Source organism: Ictidomys tridecemlineatus, chromosome 8, assembly GCF_052094955.1.
Source record: "Ictidomys tridecemlineatus isolate mIctTri1 chromosome 8, mIctTri1.hap1, whole genome shotgun sequence".
NCBI classification, from domain to species: Eukaryota; Metazoa; Chordata; class Mammalia; order Rodentia; family Sciuridae; genus Ictidomys; species Ictidomys tridecemlineatus.
Window position 1 is genome coordinate 28,364,831 of NC_135484.1, and position 27,165 is coordinate 28,391,995.

The 27,165-nt window shown below is 34.7% G+C and overlaps 1 protein-coding gene across 1 annotated transcript in view; it reads right to left on the bottom strand.

The window, feature by feature from the left end:
• Nucleotides 1–26,273, bottom strand: part of Pde7b (phosphodiesterase 7B) — a 310,553-nt gene extending 284,280 nt beyond the window's left edge. The window contains exon 1 of the mRNA XM_005329794.5: nucleotides 25,912–26,273. Within this exon, the coding sequence (XP_005329851.1) occupies nucleotides 25,912–25,932 (21 nt within the window). The 5' untranslated portion in view covers nucleotides 25,933–26,273. The remainder of the gene's footprint in view (nucleotides 1–25,911) is intronic.
• Nucleotides 26,274–27,165: the final 892 nt, after the last annotated feature.

Genomic DNA, 27,165 nt, shown 5'->3' on the forward strand with positions numbered 1-27,165 from the left:
TAAATGTGATGACTGACAATAAAAAATAGTAAAAGTAATTTGGATGTATCTGGTGACCTCTTAACAAAATTTCAATGTGCTAAAAGCTTGGATCCATATATTGTAGTGCTAGGAACTTAAGTCACAACCACACTAGCACAAAGTGATAATACATGAACATAAGTGATAATGTTTATCACATTTTTTGCAATAGTGACACCCTGTAACTAAATATCTGTATTATTTTGGAAAAATAAATGTAAAAGAATGGCATAGACTGACATTTACAGTTATGGAAAAGTGTTAGAGTTATTTTGAATAACTTAAAGTTACTTATATGCAAGTAGTGAGGCATTATTTAATATTATCTTAATTTACAAAATTAGGGTATTCATTAAAATAAAATATCTTGGAATTTTGTCCCCAACAACATAAGAACTGAGCAGATTTCTTTCCAACTATGAACATATACTTTTAAAAAAGGACTGAATAAAATATGTGATGATAAAAGAGAAATATACTATTGAACACAAAAAAAAAAAAAAAGAAAAGAAAATCCCCAAGAACCAGAGAAAAAAAACTTAAACCCACGTGTTTATAGTTCTTAAAGAACTGTGGCGGCTAGCAGGATCCTGCTACAGATTCTCAGAGTTAGTTCTCCTTGTGCCTTTCAGGGTGCTCCTGTTGACTTCCAGTGCCAGGATCCTCTGCTCTGTAACTTGAGGCTGTCTTCCCTCAGAACTCTAGAGGCCTGCCCTGATTGCACATGGCACATTGGAAAGGCCAGAGAATACTCTCTCCTCCTCCCTCTGCCCTAGTAACCCTCAGACAGATGAGTTCCTGGATATGGTTCATAAGTAGATCAGTTCCCTCAGCCCTCAGGGTGGGTTAATTCCAAAGTGTGTTTTACACAATTTCATAGTTTCCCACTTTACTCATCCATTGAGGTCTCTGGCTGAAACACATATATTCTGCCTGTCTCCTTCATCTCCCTTTTTTTTTTCTCTCCCCTGCTCTTTTTGAAGTTTTGTGCACCCACAAGAGTCTATAATGCCCTTCAGTCCTTGTTCCAGGATCTCCCTTTGGGGAACCAGTGTTAAGATGATTCTAAGACCTCAGGTATATGTCTAGTGTTTTAAAAGCCAAAGCAAAGAAAATTTGCACCAAGAATCTTGCATTAGCAATATTATAGGCTTCCCTCATGAGAAAAGAGCAGCAAAAGGTCTTTGTTCATCATTCCAGGGAGTTAACCAGCCAATTTCTCTATTATACAAGGATGGGAAAAGTTAACTAACTAACTAAACTAACTAGCTAACTAGCAAATAAACAAACAACCATTAAACAAAACACTTGAAAGTGAAAACCAAAACCTGAGCCTGTCATCTAAATGGCAGAAGAATCTAAAGTGTGGAAAATTAATGTGTAAGCTGGTTCTAGAATGGCAAAATGTCTGGGACACTATTTAGAAGCAAAATATTTAAGAGATGAAACAAGTAAATTTCTATTTACTGTAAGCCAACAATAAAACAATGAAAAGGGAAGCCGTTCCTTAAGAAGGAATCAGCAGACAGGAGAATCAGAATGCAGGTAAACTGAATAATTTGAAGGAATCCACAAAATAGGCAGGTTATAAATTATTGGAGCTAAATAAGAGGATAAAAATTACAGAGAAAGCAGTGTACTGAAACAGGAATGGGTAGATTTTAAAAAATATATTTCTAGAAATGAGGTATGGCAAATGAAGATAAAAACTGAAATACGGATCAAATACATTTTAGACATAGCTCACAAGATTAATGAACTGGAAGAGAAACCTAAGGAAAAATTCACAGTGAAGTAGAGTGAAATAAAGATATGGCGAATGTGAATGGGTAGCTAACCATGGATGATAGAATGAGAATGTTGAAGCTTAGGAAAGAGAAAGGAAGAAAGTGAGGTGGAAATGTAATTTTCTAAGAAAACATGGCTGAAATTTCACCAGGTTTGATGAAATATATGAAACATAAAAGAAATATGAGATTATAAGGCAAGATGAATAAAAATAAATCTAGATATCTCAGTGAACCTGCAGGACACAGTGTAGCATTCTCAGCTCTCATCTTGAGAGCTGCTGCAAGACAGTCTCCAGCTGTGGGATCCACCACCGTATGCCCATTCAAGGTCATTCTCTCCAGACTGTTCCCATTCAGTGCTGGGCATGGTGGGTACCACAGCAAAGCCTGTCCATCCAATGCCAAAATATTCTAACAAGACCCTACTTAGAACATCCCATGAGCTCTTAGACTAACGTCAGGCAGAGCCTTTTCCTATCCCAAATCCCTTTCTTCTCCCTCCCCTTTCACAGTATCAGACCTGCACAGTGCTCTGAAGTCTCTCCCCTTCCACTCCCGGCTCTGGCCTCTTTATTCTTCATAGGCAATTCGCTCAAGAAACCTCCTGTATTTCTATTTTGTCTTGATGTGTTTGTTGCAGAAGACTTGAATCAACACAGAGAAAATCACAAAGAACGGTCACCATAGAGTCACACCAATTAGCCTCACAGAATTTTTATCAGCAATCATGGAGCAAATGGCACGTGAATATTACTCTCCAAGTGCTGAGAGAGAAAATGACTGACATCTACAGAATTTTATGTCCTGTTAAATTATCATTTAGGATTGAGTGTTAAATAAGGATACTTTCCAGTGAAAATCTCTGAAAGTATTTATTACTTACAAATTCAGAAAATGAATGTGAACCAGAAATAAAACAAAATGTGGGAGACAATGTTGAACAATGTTTGAAAACATATAGACAAATTTTAATAAGCATTTAATAAAAATTTTAAAAAGACAAATAGCTCAGGGTTGAAAAACAAACTACAGCTGAACAATGGAAAATAATGATTAGTGTTAGAGGTAGACATAATCTCATTTTAAGATAATTTAAGTAAGTTCCTTATATTATTCCAAGGTGCAATAAGGATATTAAATACAGATGAACCTATTTACACTTTAATCCTAGTATGAAATGTTAACAATGTAAAGGTATCTACTGAAACCATAAAAACTGTCTAATTTTCAAAGCAATAAAGAAAAAAACATATTAAGACACTCAATCCATCTGGTAGAAAGCAGGGGAAAAAATCAAAGAAGTAACAAAAAAAACCATAATGAATAGAAAATCAGAGAGAATTGAATAAACAAATCTTAATGTGTACGTGGATTTAGCTTGACAGTTTAAAAGTATCTGATTGCATTAAAAAATAAAATTTAGTTGTACATTGTTTTAAAAAGTCATGCCAAAAATATGAACTCTTCGAACTGTTGAAAGAAAGAGGATAAAAAAGATATGTCAGGAAAATTTTAACCAGAGAGAACTGGGATAGTGGCTTTTAATATTAGAATATTACTACTTTAAAGTTAGAAGGAATAGCCTTCATTGCAGCAATAAAAGTAACAAGAAGATAATGGTTCTGAATTTACACTTACCTACCAGGCAAACCTCAAAGCAAAAATTGACAAATTTTAAGGAGTAATTCACAAATAATTCCTAATTATAGCAGGAGATTTTAACTGACATATCACATTCATTAAACTACCATGTAGAAATCTAGGAGGGAATAACACAATTTTGACCACCTAATTAAGTCTGATCTTATGGCTCTGTATAAGCACCATTTCTAACAATTACAGAAAATATCTTCTTTTCTTTCTCTTATGGATTTATTAAACCAAAATTTAATGATTTAACAAGCAATAAGCAAGTCTCAAAGGTATTTATGAGTTATTTCACATAAACAGCATTCCCTAAACACAATGCATTGTATTTAGAGATCAAAGCAGTCTCCTTTATACCTCTCATACTTAGAATTTTAAAATAATCACTTCTAAATAATTATGGAAGAGAAACTAAATTATGGAAACAACAAAATATTTAGAAATGAACTGCAACAAATATGGCATATTGCATAGATTATTATATTCAATTAAAAAGGGAAATTTGTAGTTTGAATGTATATATTAGAAGGGAAGGAATGTTAAAATGTGGTAAACCAGCTTACTGATTCAGTAAACCAGAAGACAGGGGAAGAAAGAAAATCATTGAATCAAGCACAGAAATTTATTCAACAGAAGCAACATTAGTGCATTCCCACCTCTGGGGATCTGCACTTGCTGTGCCCTTTGCCTAGAACATTCTTACCCCAGGTATCTGCATGGTTTACCCTTCAACTCCTTCAGGTTTTTTTCTCAGAAGTAATTTTTTCAGTGAGGCCTCCCAAATGCTCCATTAAAACTTTCATGCCCAGTCTCACATCTTTCCTGCTCTACTTTCTTTATTTGCAATTATCATCAATTAATGATAGTTTTTTACACAGGCATTACATTTATTGTCTGTGTTCCTCTATTATCTATTTTGCTCACTGATAAATCTACAGGTGCTTTAAACAATGTCTAGATTAATAGTTCTCAACAAATATTTACTAAGTGAATGAATGAGTTCAAGAATGAATTCATAACTATCTAGGAGATGCATAAAAATGTCATGTTTTCTAAAGTCTTCTGAATATTTGAAATTAAAAAATTAAGTTCACAATGATTATCTATTATTTTTCTATGTGTCCAATTATTTGCAAAATGGTCATACCCATTTTGTAATATCAAAAAAGATTTAAAAATGCCCCCCAAATGAATCATATATGTGTAGTTAATATTGGAAGCAAATTCTATCATCATTTGTAAGCAACAATTTTTTAAAGTATTTTTTAGTTTTTATAGTTGGACACAATAATTTTATTTTATTTATTTATTTTTATGTGGTGCTGAAGGTTGAACTCCATGTGCTAGGTAAGGGCTCTACCACTGAGCCACAACCACAGCCCTCATAAACAACAATTTTTATTTTTCCATAATTAGTGAAATTGTTTAACATATAAAGATCTATATAAAATGTTCATTCAAGAGTACTTCAAAAAAATTTAGGCAAAAAATTCCATAATGAAAATACTCACATTATACTGTATGAAAAAAAATTGAGCATATTCTTGGATGCAAATGTCAAGTCTGTAAAACATGAAGACAAACGGTATGGGAGGTATCATTACCCCATGCTTAGATGCTTCTATGCATCATGCCACTTGGTGTTTGCAGATAATTTAGAAATTCAGGGTGTTTAACGACAGGAGAAATTCAGAAGTGTGTAGAAAATAAGAGGGAAGGAAATTAAACACTGATAGACTTCTAGATCAGCTTACTCTCAGCTCAGTTCTCTAAGCCCAGTGTAACCAAAATAATCAGCAACTCTCATCATAAGGGTGACTGTGCACACAGACTGTTATCAGAGTAAATTTTTATGTTTGTAAAATGAATTTATTAATGTAATTAATTATAGAAAATTAATTGAAATCAGAAGATAAAATTAATAATGCATTAGACAATACATCAAGACACAAAAATTGAGTCTTATGAACAATGAATTCTTTCTATTTAAAGAATAAAGTTTAAAATCAGATAAAATCCTTACTAAGTCCAAGATTATGAAGTTTACACAGTTTTAGTGAAGGTTTAGATATGGAGAAATGGAGAACTTTGCATGTTCACTCAATAATAATGTATAAATGTGCGGTGTTAAGTTGGGTTTTTCAAAATCCACATGCACACTGAATGAATTTTATTATGCAACAACTAATGAAAACTTTGATTAAAGTGGCAGAAAGGTGAAGTTTCAGGTGAAACCACTATAGTTGACCTCAGCATTGTTATCTAACAGGCCCATTTCAAACAGAATGAATTTGCCTTGTGAGACAACGAGGTAGGGAAGTGTCCCAGGGTCAGATTTCCTTCTGTGTGATCTTGCAGCAAAGATGTTTTAGTCAGCTTTTCATCACTGTGACCAAAATACCTGACAAGAACAACTTAGAGGAGCAAAAATTTATTTTGGCTCATGATTTTAGAGGTCTCAGTCAATGGTCAGCCAGTTCCATGGCTCTGGGCCCAAGTGAGGCCAAACTCCATGGAAGAAGGATGTGGCGAAGGAAAGCACTTCAGGACATGGCAATCAGGAAGCAGAGAGCTCCCCTGATGAGGGACAAAATATAAACTCCAAAGACATGTCCCCAGTGACCTATATCCTCCAGTCACATCTCATTTGCAACAATTACCACCCAGTTAATCCATATCAGTGGATGAATCCACTGATTAGGTTACAACTCTCATAATCTAATTGTGTCACCTCTGAACATTCTCTCATTATCTTACCTATGAGCTTTGGGGGGACACCACATATACAAACCACAACAAAAGTATTAATCAGGCAGAATAAAGTGGGCATTTCTGATTTTTTCCACTTTTTAATATACTACAAATGTTTGCATTTGACATATTGCCTTCCTCAGAGAAGCTATACATGTTGTGAGACACAAATACATCTTTTTGGTATTGCTTTTGCTTTCTAGTATCTTATGTGAAATAAAAAGAATCTTTTAATTCTAATTAGAATAAATTATACTCCATGTATGTCAATGTATGCCAAAATACATTCTATTGTCACATGTATCTAAAAAGAACAAATAAAAGAGAATCTTTTGAAACAGAAATATCTTTTTAAAGACAATAGCAATGCTAATGTGATGTGAATAATACTACAGTAGAAAAACTTCAGCAATGTTGGGGAGTCATTGATAAAATTGTGAAACCTTAAATAGGAATACTTTCTGGCTTAGACACAGAGCAGTGCTGAAGTACTAAATAATGATTCACAATAAAATTCTAGATTGCTTTCTGGATGCAAATTATCAGGATGGCACTGATCATATTTACAAAAGATAAATATATTAGCAACTGAACTCCTTATTGCAAGCTCTCAAGTCAGTTAAAAAGCTGGAATTAGACCATTTTTGATAACTTACTGAGGGATCTATTAGGAAAAATTGCAAGACCTATTAAGAAACTATGTGATCTAATCACAATGTTATTATATGCAAAACTCCTGATTTACATGAATTAGTTGTTTTTTTTTAAAAAAAAACTCATTTCTGTTATTTTTGCTCCACATTATTAAAACATTGCCTTAGATACTTTCCTAAATATTATTAATTAAAAAATGAAGAGATGATTTGAGGCTATGGAATGATAATAATGATATAATGAGAACACTAGTTAATAGTTACTTAGATCTCCCTACTCTCAACCCTGTTGCACACAAATGCATATATCATATGCACAAGTATTAAACATATATAAATATGTTTTATATACCAATACAATTCTGAAAACAATACAAGAGATTTTTAATAGTAATTATAAAATGAAAGGAAACTGAGTCACAGAACAGTCATTGACTATTTTCAGGTCATTGCATCTCAGGGTATCAAAGCTAAGATAGATTTCCAGGTTCCTGCCTTTCTGCAGAATTCTTTCCTTCTGCTCATGCAATTATGTTTTCTACAATCACTAACTATTTCATATGTAAGAAACTGGCCATGGAGCACCCTACCCACTCCCTGTCACCCCCACTCAACAGGCAACTCTCTGTCCTTGCTTTGCTTGCTCCAAATAAAAGAAGAAAATGCATTCCTGGTATCTTAAGAAATCTAAACAAGTATTCCCACAAACCTCATTGCTTCTGTTGTTTAGGGTCTATATACTCTCTGGTTTCATATCCTTGTGGGTTAACCAGACTTTTAGTGGCTGACTGGGACTCAAACTGTCATGAATAATTCAGTGTCCATGCAATCATTCTTTTTCAATTCTAGAATTCTGAACCAAAACATCTTTGTAAGTTGGAGATTCCCATACTTTTGTGTAAAATATATATATGTATAATGATACAATTTAAAGCAATTGACTTTTATTGGGGGCCACATAAACTATAGTTGCACTAAAAACATCTCAGGATAAACATGGAACAGCAGATTAATACCACAGTTTCTTTGTACTATTCTCAAGTATAAATGGAAAATTCCTGTGATCAGGGTCCGGGCGGAAGCCACAGCCCCTCACCACTAGCAATGTATAAAGAGGCTTTCAAGTCTGCAGAGCCTTCTGAAGCATGCGCTCTGGCCGGGCTCCAGTGACATAAGCAGCACAATGTGAAAACCAGATGTGCACATATTGGAATAATTTTCTAGCTCCTCCTCCTCAACCTCCCTGTACTGGTAGGGCTTTTCCTCTTTACATCATCTCCCTAGGTGAGTTCATCCTGTGGCATGGCTTGAAATAGCACATGTGTCAATAAATCTAGGTTCGGTTCTGATGTCCCCTCTGAACTACAAACTTCTTACCTGTGTTTCACTCATAGGTACTTCAACCTTAATGGGTCCTGAACACAGCTCTTAACTTCTTGTCTCCTTTACACCCCAAACCTGATCTTCCCTCAGTCTTCCCCAACTCACTGAATGGTACCGCCCAGTGATGAGGAGCCATTTTCAAATTAATTAAATTTAGTTTATATACATACAATAGACATAGTACTTACTATTGATCCCCCCTCTTAAATGTGTGTCTGCAGGTGCATGCATAGGTATGTATGCAAAAGCACATGTGTGCATGTACGCACCCCACCACACAAAAAATTTACAGTAGTCCTATAAGATAAGCACTATTAGCAATCCTTCTTCTCTTTTACAAATGATAAAACTGAGAACAGGTTATGCATCCAAAGTTACAAAGTTGGTAGGGGCAGAGCCAGAACAGGAACCCAGGAGATCAGCTCCAGAATCTGGGATTGCAAACTGTGTGTTGCTGTCTCTCCGTCATATCCAATCCAATCTATTCTACTGTCAAACACCCACATGACACATAAACACTGTCTACCACTCCATGGTTTCAGCCTTAATCCTAGCCTTCTTCATCTTTCATCTGGCCTGCAATAACTATCAACTGTTCCTAAGGGCTTTCCTACCTATGATCCAACAAGCCATTCACACAGGGGTCAGATTGATCATTTAAAAGCACAAATTAGTTTAAATCTCTTCTCTGTCTACAAGGTTTCAGTGGTTTCCCATTTTACTATGAGAAGACTAAGATTTAAACCCTGTAAATGTTCATGTAATCGGGCCCTGCCAGCTTTACGCACTCCTCTCCTCCCAGCTCACCATCACACTACATCCCACAAATCTGACCTTTCTTCTTTCAGACTCAAAACACATTCCCTTCTCCAGCTCTGCTCCTGCTCTCTCCTCTGCCAGGATCACTTTTCTCCTAGGTTTCTGACTGCCTGGTTTCATTATTTTACTGGAGAGAACACTCTGCTGAGCTCCCCAGCTACAAGGTTACATCTCTACAGGCAGCAACCTGATATCTTGTTGTTCTGCCTTATTTTCTTCATAGAGTTAGCAAAATCTGAAATTAACTGTTAAGTCTACTAGTTTATGCGCTGTTAATCTTCTCTCACTAGAATTCAAGCTTCCTGGGGATGGAGACTTTTTTCTTTTCTTCTTCTGTGTCCTGAGTCCCCAGACCACATTAAGGCCCTCAATATGATTGAGTGAATGAGTACAAGCTCTGTCTCATAGAAGCAGTGACTTTACACTAATTATTTAATCAATGGGAGTCTGAGTTTGATCATAAAATGGGGATGATTATATCCATATAATGCAGATTTTCTGCAGCTATTTGAGAGATTTAAGCAGAAATCAGTTTTTTTCCTCATGATTGTATAGATAAAATGTACTACACATGAATAGTATGCTTATTTCATATATGTACATATATACACAATTATTAAAATAATATACCAAAATTTGAATCTGATTGTTGTCAAATATGCAATTAATTAGCTTCACATCAATCGAAAGAAGACAATCAGTTATGGTTTAGATATGAGGTGTCCCCCAAGAACTCATGTGTGAGACAATGCAAGAAAGTTCAGAGGTGAAATGATTGGGTTATGAGAGATGTAACCTAATCAGTGGATTAATCAACTGATATTGATGACAGATAGGGTGTGAGATGAAGGAGATAGGTCACTGGAGGGTATGCCTTTGGAGTTTATACCTGCTTCCTGGTTGTCATATTCTGAGCTTCTTCCCTTTGCCATGCCCTTCCACCATGATGTTTAACCTCAACTTTGGGCCCAGAGCTATGCCTTCCATAGCCTGAGAACTCTGAAACTCTGAGCTAAAATAAACTCTTCCTCCTCTAATCGTTCTTTTGGTAACATAATGAAAAAACTGACTAAAACGGTATCCATCCTAGTTCTAAGGTCTAACACAATTGCTTACCATTTTAGATTCTAGTAATTAAAGGACCAATTTTATGTACCAATCATCAGTTTATGTACTCTCATATATGTATGTGTACATATGTATATACACACACACACATGTTTTAGCTGTATATTTGACTGTTTATACATTTGCTGACATTTGACTGTTTGGAGCCAAAAAAAATGGCTTAGCCATTGAAATATAGACGAACATATGTATACAACTTTGTACAGCATGAAACACAGAATCATCTGATTATTCCTCTGAGTTTGTCAGAGTGAAAATATAATTGAGCTAGTATTCTTAAGCCATGTAGGCCAAACTAAACAAGACAATGTAAACTATTGTGCCTAAAGTTTAATAACTGTTAAACATGTTAAGAATTTGCTTGGATTTAACACTGAACATGGTTCTGATGCTAGCTGTACACTACTGGGAAAGTCAGAGAAGTCCCATAAAATTACAATTCTGGCTTTTCATGGTAGCCCTGCATAAATGTCCTTTAAAAATTATCTCCATGTACTGATTTATCACACCATTTGTATTGATTAAATACAGGCATTGGGAAGAAGTGATATGGCATCTAACAGTGGAACAATGAGTGGTCTAGAACAAGGACAAAGACTCAGAACAATTTGCTATCTGGAATTTGAAACTTATCATGGCTGCACCAAAAAACTTCCCCTGGTTTGAAATCCTAAGCAAAAAAAAAAAAAAAATGTGTGTGTGTGTGTGTGTGTGTGTGTGTGTGTGTGAGAGAGAGAGAGAGCAGGATCTCAGAACTTTTGGAAATAGATGATACCATTTCAATTACAAAATTAGAAAATAATTGAAGTCATCTTACATATTCAAGACTATATGAATAACCAAGCACACATCAAGATTACCAGGATTAGAAATTATTATTTTTATAAAATGAACTTTGAAAATTCATTTATGCATTCATTTCTTAAGCTATCTTTTTGCATTTCTATTAAGAAGAAATAGAATAAATACTTGTTTTAACAGCCAGAACAAGCAGCTCATACTCCCTTTCCTCAGAATTAGAGGAAGAAACAATTGCAAACTATACATAACTGTTATTTTTTACTTCTCTATTCCCAGATTGTAGTAACCCTTGGCTATTACTCTATAAATTGCTAAAGTTAAAAATTCTTCTCAGTGAAAAAGTTTATCAAGTAACACATGAAAATTTACTTAGCCCTTTGGATGAAATATTAAGTCAATTTTCCTTAAGTTAACTGTAAAATATATATTATCAACTGAACATAGTAACACTTCATATATCTTACTTCATATTTTTTTCAATTTAATATATTTTAGCATACATTTGGTGACATAGTTAAAAGTTATAAATATTCATTCTTTTGGATATGCCAATTTTCAATTTCTATTTTGAAAAGGAACAAAAAGACCACATATTGTATGAAACTATAAATATACATCGATTTATAAAAAGAATCCTGAAATTTATATCAAGTGCATTTGAAACTGTTTAATATTTCTCTTTACACACACATATTTTTAAGCTTTTTATAACTTGCTCATAAATAATTAATGATTGAATTCTAGGTTAAAGACTTAGCATAATTTGTACTTATTAATTATAATTCAAGTTTACCTGTGCTCCAAAGGTAACCTAGCACTGGAAAAAACACAGAAAGTACTATGAAAATACAAACACCCTAGAAAAGATAATGAACTGATAGAGTCTATACATAATACAAAACACCAAAGACCTGGTTTTATGTAACTAAATCAGAATTTGACTATAGCCTAACTAAGTTTACTCCATGGCTTATTTTATTTGCAACTATCTAATTTATAAATTCTATAGGACATGGATATGATACTGAAAATAATTTTATATGTTTATGATGTATATGGATTATAATTCAGAAACATTAAATTGACTTGTATGAAACTAAGTTATTAAATAATTTGGATAATGAAGAAAGTTACTAAGAGCACATTTAAGCTAATTTATACTAGCTACTGTATAAGACAACAATAACTTTCATACACAAAATTTATAAATCCAAAAATCAAGAACTAAGAAATATATTTTGGTAGCTATCCTTGATTAGAAATGTGAAGTACAGATGAAAAGCAGTGTCTATAATAACTATTTCTTTACCCAAGAGCTCTCTAGCATATCAGCAGTGTCAAAAAAGATGTTTGTCAAAGTACTGCTTGCAGATAACACTTATGAAATAGAATGTAATTGTAATTTTTTTGTTTTAAAATTATTTAATAATGTTATAATAGCTATAGTGAAATACAAAAATTTAACTCATACTTCTTATTATTTACTTATTTCATGATTTTTATGGATATCACTTCCCACTTTTAAATTTATTTCAGACAGAAGAGAAAAGTTAAAAAATGAAACAACATTTGAAAATTTACTTCTGGTGTATAATGGGAACTTTTAATGTCATATATGTTTTCCCTAATACTTTCTTCTTGTACTTTCTTTCTTCATTTTTTAAGAAAACAATGAAAGGGAAAGAGAAGTAGGTGCATGTTTATTAAGTGCCAGCTGCTGCCTTAAGTGCCTTTTTTCATTCAACATAAAATCAGGTTAAGACAGTTGGGATTGTTAGTGTTGCTGATAACTTCACAGAAACAAATGTAAATTCTATCTGGAAAAATCTACATTGCACTCAACCTCAAATTTCTTTCTGTCTAACTATCTATCTACCTACTTACCTACACACACACACACACACACACACACACACACTCTCACGCACACACACATATACAAGGGTCAGTGTTCCATTAAAAATAATGTTATAATAGCCATAGTGAAATAAAAAAATTTAACTCAGGATAAAAGTCAAGACAATTTGAACCAACCAGCAGACAATAGATATAGACACTGAAGAGATCCAACTAAAACAGTTACAAAATTTTAAAATCATAAATAGAATATGTTCCACAATATGATAAACAAGATTGAGAATTTTGACAGAAACTACAAAGACAAAAAGCTTAGAAAATTGTGAACTGAATTAAGAAATCATTTAATGGGTTAAGTAACTGATTATATGTAGCTGAAGAAAGAATTAGGAAAATGAAATAGTCATCAAAAGAAGTATTCAAAATGAAGAACAAAGAGATCAAAGGCAAATAGTGGAGGTAGGTAAATCCAAAACTTGAACATACACATGATTAGGGTCCCATAAGAAAGGTAAGACAGAGCCAGATGCAGTGGCACACCTCAGCTACATGGACAGCAGAAGCAGGAGGATCACAACTTTGGGGTCAGCCTGGGTAACTTAGCAAGACTCTATCTCAAAATACAAAATAAAAAAGGGGGGTTGGGGATGTAGTTCAGTTGTAGAGTGCTTGCCTAGCACACATGAGGCTGTGGCTTCAGTCCACAATACAAGAAGAAGAAGAAGAAAGAGGAGGAAGAGAAGAAAGTAAGAGAAAATGAAACAGAATGAATATTAAAAGAGACAACTAATATGAATTTTCCAAAATTGTTAAAAGATATCAGGATACAATTTAAGGAACCATAAAGATTCCAAATTAGAATAAGTGCAAATAATCATATCTGAGCAATCATGGCAAACCTATAAGAAGTCAAAAATGAAAACAAAATATTACAAGCAGAGGAAAGAACAGATTACTTTTTAAAGATTATTATCTGATTTACCCTCAGAAACAATAAAAGTAATAAAACAATGTAAAAATATCTTAAATTTTGTGTGTGGCAGGGATTACCTATCTAGAATTTTAGTCCCAGGAAAAGCACATTTGAGATATCAAGATTACATAAAATCATTTCAGACAAAGTCAAGAAACACAGCTCAAGTTAAATCATTACTAAGGAAAATTCTATATGGGATCTCAGAGATAGAGGAAGGAATTAAAAATATATATTATATAATCATAATAAAATTATTATTGCAAAACTAAATTATATAAAATCAAATACCTAGCGAGCATATAGTTCAGGATGAGTACAAAGGTAGTTAAAGCATTTCAAGTTCTTACACTTCCCACAAAGGGATAAAAATACTAATTTGCATCACACTTTGATTAGGTTATAGATGCATTCTGTGCTTCAGTACTAATCGGTAGAGTGGTATAAATGACTATAAAAATAACAAGCTAATGGGAAGAGAACAATGCAATGACAAAAATTCTTAATCCCAAGAAATTAAAGCAAGGAGGGAAAAAAAAAGTACAGCAGGAAGAACAAATAGACTGAACTCAGGTGAACTAAATCACTAATTACATTAAATACAAAAGTTCTAAATACTCCAATAAAAGATAATCAGATTGAATGATAAAGCAAAACTTATCTCCTTGTAAATGGACTCATCTAAAACAGAAACATAGAAAATTTAAAAAGTAAAAGAATGGAAAAGGATAAACCATGTCAACACATGGAAAGTTTCTTTCATGGATTTTTACTGTCAAAGTAAAAGTGAATGCAAAATAATTGAAGGGATATTTTATCATGATAAAATTTCTATGCACCAGGAAATTACAAAAATTCTAAATTTATATTGGCAAGGAATGTCTATAATGGCCACAAATCCAGCTAGAAGATATTGTTGGGAGAATTTAACACAGATTTTAATTAATGAATAGGTATACTATGCTCATAAATTGAAAACTCAGGAAAGAACTGGCTTCCCTAATTGTTCTATATCTCAACAGTGCTTTGGATTTTTTAGGGGGGAATCTTAAGTTATTCCTCAAATGTATGTGGAAATGTAGAGAACAGAAATTGATCAAAATGATCCTGAAGAAGAATGGGAAATTTTACCAATGAAAGAAAATATTTGTGACACAAATAATAATAAAAGTTGTATAAAGTAATAAAGAATTCCTGTAAACTAATATACAAAATGACTCCATCTGATTCTTGACAACAAAGATGTTTACATGGCTAATATATATGAAAATGAACTTAAACTTATTTATCTCATTAATAATTAGGAAAATGCACATTAAAAAAGCCTCCACAACACATCTGCCAGAAATACTAATGTATAGAATTTGAAGAAGTAGAGCAACCAAAATACACTATTGGTAAGAGTGTAAATTTTTTTAATAACTTTGAGAAATTTTGAATTTTCTACTAACATTGAACATGAACATTCCATGTGGCCCAGCAACTTTATTCCTAGGTATATGCTCAACAGAAATACACAGGCACAGGCACCCAAAGACGGGTAAACAAATACCTGAGCCTGCATTATTTATTATTAAAAACTGAACCTGAACACAATTTTAATGTTTTCCACAACAGAATGGACAAATAGATGTTGTACATTCAGATAATTAAACATCATGCAACAATGAAAACAAAAAATACAATTATATGCATCAACCAACTGAGTCAACATGATATAATGTTGAATGAAAGAATAGAGGAAATGTTATGGGATTTCTGAGGTGCTGATGATATAAAAAATATTTATGTATATAAATATATATATTTCTTGACTTGGCTCAGTTACGAAGAGATTCACTTACAACAAGTGAATCATACTGTGAGTTTACATGTTTGGTAATTTTCATGTGTGCTATTGTTTAATACAAAAGGTGAAAATTTGAAAAGAAAAAACTTGTCTTAGTCTGTGTTCTATTTTTATAACAGAGTACCTGAGACCTGTTAATTTATAAAGAAAAGAAATGTATTCTTACAGTTCTGGAGGCATGGAAACTCCAAACCGTGGTTCCAATATCCAGATGGATGCTTCACAGCATGGCAGAAGGTAAAAGGGAGAAAGCAAGCCAGCATTGGAGGACCAGGTGAGAGCAGGTTCCCTTCATAGCAACCCACTCTCGGGATGACTAACCCACCCCACATGTTAATGACACTAATCCATTATGAGAGTTCTGCCCACCATGAATGAAACACCTCCTCCAGGTTCCACCTCCCAGTATGGCTACACTGGGAATCAAACTCCCAGCACAGGAATTCTCGAGGGAAAATATTCTGTAGCCATGTTTCTGTAATCTATGTTTCTTAAATGTTTTAGCACAGTCATCAACAGTATTTGCAAAATAATTATAACCCCATGAAATATTTTTCAAAACTTGTAAAACAATAGTACTAGCTAATATGCTCACATGCTTACTTTCTTCCATACTCTCTTCTAAGCACTTTAAAAGTAAAATGCATTTCATCTCCTCAACAATCTTATGAGGACAATACTATAAACACCTTCATTTCATAAATAAGAAGAGTAAGGTCTGGAGAGATTAAGTAACTTGAATGTGGTTACAGAGCTAAAAAGCAAACCAAGTGGAAGGTTAGCAAGTTGTGCATTGCTTACTGTTATGCTCTTCTGCATCTCAGAGCAGAACTTTTTTTTTAAGAGAGAGAGAGAGAAAGAGAATTTTTTAATATTTAATTTTCAGTTTTTGGTGGACACAACATCTTTATTTTTTATTTTATGTGGTGCTGAGGATCGAACCCAGTGCCCCACACATGCCAGGTGAACGCATTACCGCTTGAGCCACATCCCCAGTCCAAAGAGCAGAACTTTTGAAGTCTAAAGTGTCAAATTTGCCCCTTATGAATGCATTTAAAATGAAGTAATGTTGTTCCTTTATATATTTGAACCTGCTGTATATAAATAATGCTTTAAAAATTTTGAAACAGATGTTTTTATGCTTTGTAGAAATATTTTAAAAAATGTTTCCTACCTCATACTTAGAATGATTAAAGATGGGTTTTAAATATATAAAAAGGAGAGCAACTAAGAACAGAATAGGGAGGAAGAGCATGAGAAGAAGATCACCATTAAACAGGGTGGAGGGGGGGAGAGAAACAGAGAAGGGAAATTGCATGGTAAAGGAAGGAGACCCTCATTGTTATACAAAATTACATATAAGAGGAAGTGAGGGGAAAGGGGAAAAAACAAGAGAGAGAAATGAATTACAGTAGATGGGGTAGAGAGAGAAAATGGGAGGAGAGGGGAGGGGAGGGGAGGGGGGATAGTAGAGGATAGGAAGGGCAGGAGAATACAATAGACACTAGTATGGCAGTATGTAAAAAAGTGGATGTGGAACCGATGTGAATCTGCAATATGTATACGGGGTAAAAATGGGAGTTCATAATCTGCTTGAATCAAATGTATGAAATATGATATGTCAAGAGCTTTGTAATGTTTTGAACAACTAATAAAAAAAGAATCAAAAAAAACTTTCTAGGAAAAAATTAAATAAATATATAAAAACAATTAAAAATTATCACCAAAAAGCTGAGATTGAACCCCAATTCTATTAGCTGTGATTTTTTCTGTGCCTCAATTTCCTTCCCTTTTAAATGGACATAATTAATTCTACTTGACAGCAATGATATGAGAACTAAGTGATGTGGCATTTGTGTTGTGAATGGAGAAGTATCTAATTAGGTATGAAAGCCAGAAATGATAAAACCTAATGATATTTTGCTTTAAATTTTACACTTTAGAGTTTTGAAAGCCAAAGATGTTAAATAACTGGCCACAAGTAACAATCTTAGCATCCTGAACTTGAACCCCGGGCTTTAGGTTACAAGTTCAGTGCTACTTGAAAAGCAATTTGGTCCTCATTTATTTCTTCTTTTCCTTATCTCCTTCTACATAAAATACACAAGCTGAATTTTTAAAAATTACATATTGTTGCCACTTAATTCAATATATATATTTATTTGACTTTTAAAGATTTACATTAGAGGGAACAATATACCTTGGTACACTGTTCTCCAACTCACTGTTTTGTTTGTTTGTTTTGACTTAAATATTACACATAAAACTTTTATACTCGTTTTATCTTTGAGAAGGGCCTTGCTCTCAATCTCTTGCTCATGCACCCATGCATGGGCACTTGGGGACCATGTATTCAGTAAAAAAGAAAACAGTCCTTATCAAGTATTTTTTATAAGTCATTGAAATATTTTTTTGTATAATGACTCTTTAGTGATTAAAAGAAATCTAAACAGAAAAATTAGACTGTTAATTGTGGCTATCCAAAGCTGCTATCACATACATTCCTGTTTAATATTTATCCCCTTTGCTTTATTTTAACCTAAAAGATTATTTTTGGTTTCCATGCAATAATAAATGTTTAGAGAAACAGGAAATAAAAATTACTATGTATTTTAAATGACTAAAACATATTTTCCAAATCATACTAAAAACTAAATTGAAACTGGGTTTTCATTTAATTGAAAAGCAAGAAAACTAGTCTTAAGGACATGGAATTATACTATATTTCTATCACATAGAAAACAACTTTGGTTTTTTTTTTTTTTTTTAGATTTAATGACCTTTTTCTAAATTGAGGCATTCTTTAGACCTCCATATTACTGTGGCATCTCCTTTCACAAGAATGCTTTCTACACTTTTGTGAATGACTGAGTCCTTTCATCTGGCTGAACACAGCTGGCAAGTGGCATAATGAGAAAGGGAAATGAAGGCCTTTTTTTTTAACTCCTGGAAAACCCAGAAATATATAAATCATATTCAAACTAAAGCAGCATGAGTTGCTTGGGTAACTGCACAACCTGGACACTTAATGTAAATAGTGTTTTCTGTTTTATGAAGAACTGATATTATAGTATAATTTTATTTTAAAAGTCTCTCTATGGTGTGTGGTTTCTCTAAACAGTATTTAGGAAAAATATGTTTTTCATATTTAATTAATTTGAAAATGTTCAAATACTGATCAAGTCTGAAACAGAAAATTTAGTGAAAATGTCCAAACCTGTAAAATATGTGTATTCGGTTTATGGAGGAAGATCTTAAACAGTTGGGCATGCAATAGGACAAGAAGTTTTCTTAGACGTCTTTCCAAACTGGGAGGAACTTAGAGTCTAAGTCCCTCAGTTCTGGAGGAAAGTGGTGCCAGAGGACTGACTGGCCCAGTCACTCAAGCTGGGGCAATGGGCTCTCTGTCTTCTCAGGTGCAGAACTCCTGCTTCTAGGACATTCTCCTTCCTAACAATATCAAAGGCACATGGGAACAATTCAGATTCTTCAAGGAAGATGCTAACAAAGGAATCTAAAAGGAAAATAGGACTCTCCCTTTAATCCTCTTTTATTTCAACTTAAAATATCACACAATGACAAATAAATTATTTCTACTGTAAATGCAATAAATTTATTATGGGAAAAGTTGAACAATTCTGAATATATATATATATGTGTGTGTGTGTGTGTGTATACATATATATTAATATATATATTAAGTCTTGTTCCTATCCTGTACTCCAACGGTATTCACTATAATATTTTAATTTGAATTTGGAAATTTTCTATAGTGTATATGAATATGCATATGTATTTATATAAATGTTAATGTAGATATTTTTCCACTTACTGCTTCTGAAAAATCATTCTGGATTGTTTGCACATACCACATTTAAAAATAGCTATATGGCATTATATTGCATTGATTTAAAACAATGTATTCAACAATTTACCTATTTTAACATCTCATAGCTTCTGATATTTAATATTACAAAAAATATAATAATAGATAATTATGTATGTTTTCAACTAAGATTTGCTATGGTCAAAAAGGATTTAAAGCATTGCCCATCTGGTACTTTCAGATACCAAGTTTTTATTAACTCAGACAAATGGTACATTCCCCATATCTACACTGGACCTGTGAAAGCACACTGCTCACACCAGTTTGGGGACCAGATGTGGCCCCTCCATACCATACCAGGAGAAAAGAAGAAGATTCTTAGAGTTCAAGACTCTTGAAAATAGTCTTCAATATATTTAAGTCATGTATAAAACCCATTTTTGAACAGAAGACTTTTTGTGTATATCTGAAGCACTAGGCAGATAATGATGATTTTCATCTTGTAGAAAGAGTATTTTATATGGTTCTTGTTTATATATTAATTATGACAAGAGAACACAGAAGATTTTAATAAGAAAAATATCTTAGGAGGAATTTAAATTAAACTTCAGGCTAATTCACAAATCACTACAGAGGAAAAATAAAACCCTTGACATTTTACGCAAAAAAAAACCCATCAAAACCTCATTATCAATCTTTGTTTATTTCAATCTTCACCCTACAGATGAGGGAGGAGGAAGAGGAGAAGAAAGAGGAGGAAGAGGGGGAGGAGAAGACGGTGAAAGAAGAGGTAGGGAGGCAAAGAGGGAGTGAGGGAGGAAAGAAGAAAGAAAAGAAGGGAAAGGGAGAGGGAGGGAGGGAGGGAGGGAAGGAAAGCAGGAAGGAACTTTAAATGACAAGAATTTGGCATGGCATACTGGCTTCAGCTATTATTTTCATACTTCTTGACTATGCAAATCAGTGTAGACAGTATTCATGATAGGATTTATATTTTAAAAAATATTGAGGTACTCAAAAATAATATTAAGAATTCATATTGCTGAATAGATTTTTTGGTGAGTTGGGTCACATTGTTAGGGTTATCCAAAATAATAAAACTTGCTCCCTATCAGCCAGGATGAGCTGTTAACCCACACTCAGAAGAGATGTCAGACAGAAGTCTCTGAGCCACATAGGATATACCACTGTCTGGGTTAGGGTAACCAAACTGTTACCACTGTTTACCACTAGAAGAGGCAGCAATCCTGCCCCCAAGGGGTCAAGGTCTCAGAATAGATATTTAATGGACAATTAGCTCACCAATTCTTTTCTTTTCCCCTGGCAAAACTTTAGCTTTCTTTAACATCCTATTTTTTTTTTAAGAACACCAGTACAAATATGATTTCAAAAGAATAACCATGCCTTCGACTGATCATAATAATAATTGTCACTTAGTTATTAACATTTTCAGTTATTCTCTAAAGAAATTAGAATTGGAGTTGAAGAGATACTAAATGAAGTAATATAGGAAATCTAGGGCATGATTGACATTTAGGAAAAAAAATGTTTGTCTCATAACATTGAAGCTCCCAGCTTCAGTGAACACAAAACACATCTATGTGTCTCGAGAAGGGCTATAACCATGGAGAAGCATCAACCTCACAGGAGAGAAATAAGGCAGAGAGGTTATCTCCCCAGGGTCCTGCTGGGGAGAAATTCCAACCCAGGGCCTTGTTTTGTTTATGTTTTTCTTTGGCAATGGGACTATCTTGGAAGCAAATTATGTAAATTTAGATAACTGAGTTATGGCATACTATAAAAAGAAGTCGTATAAATAAGGGATGAAAGGTGGAAGAATAAAAACAAATGCAGGATTAAGGATTCAATATTAATCTTCTCAGAATGTGGAAAGGCAGAGGCATCTGACAGTCCTGTTTTAGACAAGTAATCTCTGGAAATTCTGAGCCACTACTAGACACTTCCAGACACTGGACTGCACCAGTGTTCAAGCCCATCTCTTCTGTGAACCTTCCTTTTTTACATCAAATGCCTGCGGGGATCCTGGCTGCTCTTTCTCAAAGGATTCCTGCTTCCAATAACTCCTAGGGATCTAAGTTCAAGGGATGGCGAAAGTAGTTTCAATACATGGATTCATGATATCTCAGATAGGTATAGTAGCTTAATCAGCCCTGGTAAAACTTTGGCTGTCTTTAACATCCTATTTTTTAAGAACACCATTACAAACAGGAGTTCAAAAGAGTAACAATGTCTTCAACTGACCATAATAAAAAATCATCATAGTAAAAATAAATATCTAGATGGATATAAGATTTCATTTATTGTACTCCATCTTGCCTTTCCTGTGGTTTTTCTTCATCATAATCTTCCTCCCTATTACAGTTTAGATATGAGGTGTTCCCCAAATGCTCGTAAGACAATGCAAGAATTTTTCAGAGGTGAAACGAATGGGTTTTGGGAGCCTTAACCTAATCAGTGGACTAATCTGCTGATCTGGATTAATTGGGTAGTAACTGTAGGCAGGTGGGATATGGCTGGAGGATGTAGATCCCTGGGGATGTACCTGTGGAGTTTATATCTGTCCTTTGTGAGCAGAGATCCCTCTATTTCTTGGTTGTCACTTCCTGAGCTGTTTCTTTCACCATATCCTTCCTCCATGATATTCTGCCTCATCTTGGACTCAGAATCAATGGGAATTGGCCAATCATGAACTGAACCTCTGAAACCATGAGCCCCAAGAAAGTTTTCCCTCCTCTGCATTGTTTTTGTCAGGCCTTTTGATCAAAGTAATGAAACACTGACAAAACACTCCCAAGCTTCTTTAATTCCTATATTGCTCTGCAATATTTGTTTCTGAAGGGGCGGATCATTACTTGCCTATCTTTATATTCACTTCACCTCTACAGACATGGCTCTTGACATGCTGAAAGCATGCAGCAATGTTTTATGAATTAAAGTTTGACACTTACATTTGCATTACAAATAACTGGTTGTTCCCAAGTCCGTTCTGATCCTTAAATTTGACAGTTGTCTTTAATATAATGAAGCCCTTTTAGTCATGCTTGGGATTAGTTTACCACTTAATAAATCCCTTCCAACACTACGTTCTGTGAGTCAACAAGCAGTTTCCCCTGTGTTTCAAGCCTGGCTAACAACAAATTAGACTGTGGAAGAATAACTACTAGGCAGAGGTGTTATCCAGGTTTTACATTTTGAGGACATATAAATGACGGAAAAAGAAACCTCTGAATAAGGATACTACAAAAATTTGACCTAAAGGAATGTTAGAAATAACCCAATATAACTGGTTTCTTTTACAAATGAGGAAACTGAAGCAAAGAATAAGTAGGTAGTTTAGATCACCCAGTTAGTTGGAGCCTGAATGAGGATGTTCACTTTATTGTCTATCTCTGTCCACTTCCCTGTCTGTTCACTTCATGTGATCATTCTCTAAGTACAAATTATACATATAGATACCTAGATGATCTGGGGGAAGAAGAAAAGTATAAATGCCTTGATTATACACTAGTACTGAGACTCATTTCCCTTTCTCTGTTCAAGTTTCTAACAGTGCCTGACACATAGTAAGGACTCATTCAGTTTGGGTCTCTGCATCTTCTTTTCCTCAAATCTGCATATTAACCACATTAATGAATCAAAGCCTGGATATCAATAGAGACACTAAGGATGCTTGTGGAACCAATGGTATGGACCCCAAGGTGCCTCTTGTATGGATGAGGGATGAGGCCCCTGAGTGTATTCTTAGAAGAAGTGGGGATGCCACCATGGGGAGGTCCTAATAGGGATGCTCTCACCTCTGTGTGAGTGACCCCTAAATTTCCAGATGCCAAATCCCTTCTTCCTTAGCCATATGTGACTGCCAGAGGAGACTCCTATTTGTCCATAGATTTTTGGGGGGGGGGCACAATCTTTAAGATGATAATTTTTATCTTTGGATAAAATTTTCTGCACATAGAAGTTTCTTTTATAAATCATATCCCTCAGCAATGTGAGGTGAGCCACTTATAATACCTGTTAACTTCTATAACTGGTTGTTCCCAAGTCCGTTCTGATCCTTAAATTTGACAGTTGTCTTTAATATAACGAAGCCCTTTTAGTCATGCTTGGGATTAGTTTACCACTTAATAAATCCCTTCCAACACTACGTTCTGTGAGTCAACAAGCAGTTTCCCCTGTGTTTCAAGCCTGGCTAACAACAAATTAGACTGTGGGAGAATAACTACTAGGCAGAGGTGTTACTCAGGTTGTACATTTTGAGGAAACTTGGTCATTTTACTTTTGCATTTAAGATGTCCCTTTGCTGAAAATAGCCCTCGCCAATGTTTGGAATGCCCTCCTGTGTATCGTTGACAGTTGATTTCCAGATGATATTTTAGTCTGGACTAACACTGAAAACATTTTCCAAAGATAGTTTAAAATGCCATGTTTGAAATTTATTTAAATAATTTGCAATATATGCTGGGTAGTAAATTGTCAGCAAACATTTTAACTAGGTTTATGTCAAGCACCAACAGTGGCTTTATGCTGAACACTGGGCTGGGCATTAAAAGGTGTACTGATATAATCGTTTTCCTTAAGCTCAGGTCTTCTCCTAACACATTTTGGGTTTTTCCACCCTTGTCCTAAGTAACTTGATTCAAAAGAGTTTCTCCAAGCTAATTTGTTGAAATGGAGTCAACACTAATTTTGTCACATGTCATTCAACTGAGTGAGTGCACTCTGAAATCAGACAGCTTAGTGCCAGGTAAAAATTCTTATAAATGAGATACCAATTTTAGAGTAGCAACTAGTTAACTTTGGGCTTCTACTTGAGAAACAAAGCGACTTCATTTTATTAGAAAAAAAAATGTCAATCAAGATGTAACTACTGACACCCGTCTTTGTTTCACCAGCCAGAAATAAAAGATAAAGCAGAGGAAATGGAGGAGCTGCAGTTAGGCATTTGCAACACACAAAGTCCTTGTTTTCCCACTAGGCGCTGCAGAAAAGCAATTGTCCATTCACAGCACATCCTCTGCATTTCAGAGCTAATATTTTTGCAGTCCTTAACTTGGTACATTACAGTTTTATGCTGTTAATTTTGTTAACCCCTCAGAATGCACTGTATGTTTGATGCCTTGCTTAACAGTACTGCTAACATGACCCAGTTTTACAAATTTCTGGTTCTCAATATTGAGAATAGAAACTTTAAGAAAACATGTAAGAAAATTTGGAACAAGGTAATGGTTTCAAATAATCCTGTCTAGCTATTGCCTAACTTTGAGAGGGGCAATAAGGAAATCCATGTTAACACTATATTACCTGAATTACTTTTACAAAAATTGACTGTGTGCATAAGATTGATTTTTAGCAGGGGTCCCCTCCAACACATAATAATGTACCATTGAAAACAACTTTAGCCCTTGTTTAGTTGCCTTTCCTGCAGCATTTAATGTGCTTACTGTATATGAATGCACATCCATGCATATACGTGTATATACTTGTCTGCCTCCTGGTGCAAAGAGCTTTACTCTATCATTGCAGTAGTCGCTTTGGCCAGAGCACATGAAGAACAGAATTTTTAGTTGATTAATTAGTCCCTAGGCTCAGTCACTTAAGTTCCTAATTAAATATCTGACTCTGCTTTCAGCAGTTGTAGGAAAAGATAATTAGCAAAATTTGCAGTGATGATAAAGTTTTATTTTCCTTTATAAATAATAAGATGTAAATCACTAGTCATATAACTCAGTGCCTACTACATTTCTCCCACTGACTTCTAAATTCAGAATATTCTTTATAAAATGCAACAAGGTGATAAAGTAAATTTTTCCTCATAAATTCATTTTTCAGACACCTTCTATCGATTTTTCTACCTTCAATTTTGCTACCAGCTGCTTCTCTTTTCCTGTTAATTTCTTTATCTTTAAATGTGCTATCAACCAGCGTGACAAACTCAAGAAAAAACTGATTTTCTTTCCTGTTTCTGTAACAGCTCACCGAACCCTTTCCCAACATTTTCCTACCAGGTCCCACTGAAAATTAAAAAGAAAAACAAAATCTAACTGTAAGATTTATGTTGGAGTAGAAATATTTCATTCACTAAAAAAGAAAAAAAAATAATAAATCCCTTCCCAGTGGAGGCTCAAAGTGCAATGGAAATGCCGGAGTCTCATTACACTGATTGGAAAGAAATCCTGTTGCTCTCAAACTGTTAATTCAGGGTAGGTGATAATGTTTAGTCAGTTTGCCTAGAGAAAGGAAGGAAATTCAAAAGCTGGTTGCTGTAGGAACAATCACAGACAAAATATATATACATATATATGTACAGGTTCCTTTTAAATAAAAATCCTGCCATCTCTCTGCGCCTCTATTCTCTCAAGAAAAATGAGATTGCCGCTTAAATTTGTTATACATACCTCAACCATTAAACAAGACATTTAACCATAGTGGCAGTTCTGTGACCTTTGAATGCCGTGAAATCTCTGAGTGGTGCCGCTTGTTCATGAAGACTTGTGCTGCAGAATCCAGCAACTTCATCCAGGATTAGGAATATAATTAAGTGAAAGAAAAAAAAAAAAAAACACAACACACAAAGCAAACAGAGACCGAGAGAAGGAAGGTAGGTAGAAAGAGAGACTCTGGGTGAGGACACCACTTTTCTCCCAGTCAAGTGCTGCAGTGCCCAGACCGACCGACTGGCCGGGTGAGCAGGCAGCCGGCCTGTGAGGCTGGGAGGTGCTGTCAGTTGCCACAGGCAAGGAAAAGCAGAGACCAATCGGCTTCGAGGCTGGCAGCTTACTGGAGTGGAGCCTTTTCTGTTTATGTTTCCTCATTTCAAGAGTGACGTCAAAGGGTTTAGTTTTTCCTCTGCATGTGCTATTAATTTTAAAGTACTATACTATGGGAAGAATGTGTGTGTGTGCCTGTGATTAGCCGGGGTGCCCCGCTCTCAGGAGAACCCAAGAAACATTTTCTATAATCAGGAAGAAATTTTAAAACTTTAAAAATACCTTGTGGTTAGGTGTATAAAAAAATGAAACAAAGAACCCTGAGCTAAATAAAATAGCAAGCTTTATATTTTTTCCATGTGTGAGCGTGCATGCATATGCCCACTTCCCAGCTGTTGCTTACTTCTGAACTAATTCATTTCTACCCTAACCTAAAAATGAGCTGCTAATTAATCCTGATAGCCATGGATGTAGAATTGTGCCAATGAGCTTGTGGACCATATTATGTGCAGAGAAAAGTTGGACTTGTGTAGCAATTGCTTCTGCTGGTCCCTGTTTCTCCCTCTTTCCTGAATCTTCTGGGGTGAAGCCTCAAGATTCTTCATGTTAGGAATTTCCCTCCTGCAATCACCTTAGGAATCATTCAAGAAGCAGGGCATGGTGAGGCAACACAGGCCTGCCTGGGGTATCCGCACGTCAGCTCTCAAAGTGTGTGAAGGTACAGTTATTTAGGGAATCTTCCTCTACCAGGGGACCCAGCTTATCCCTGTGTTTTTCTTCCCACTCTGGAAAATCTCTGTGGTAGCCATCTGTTGCTACTGCCACCCCCAGATCCTCCCCTGTCCCCACCCCCTACACCCTGAATCCTACTAACACAAGCACTTTTTCTTCTGGAAACTTCCCCCTCTATCTGTGGATTACACAGCCTTTCCCACCAGCCTC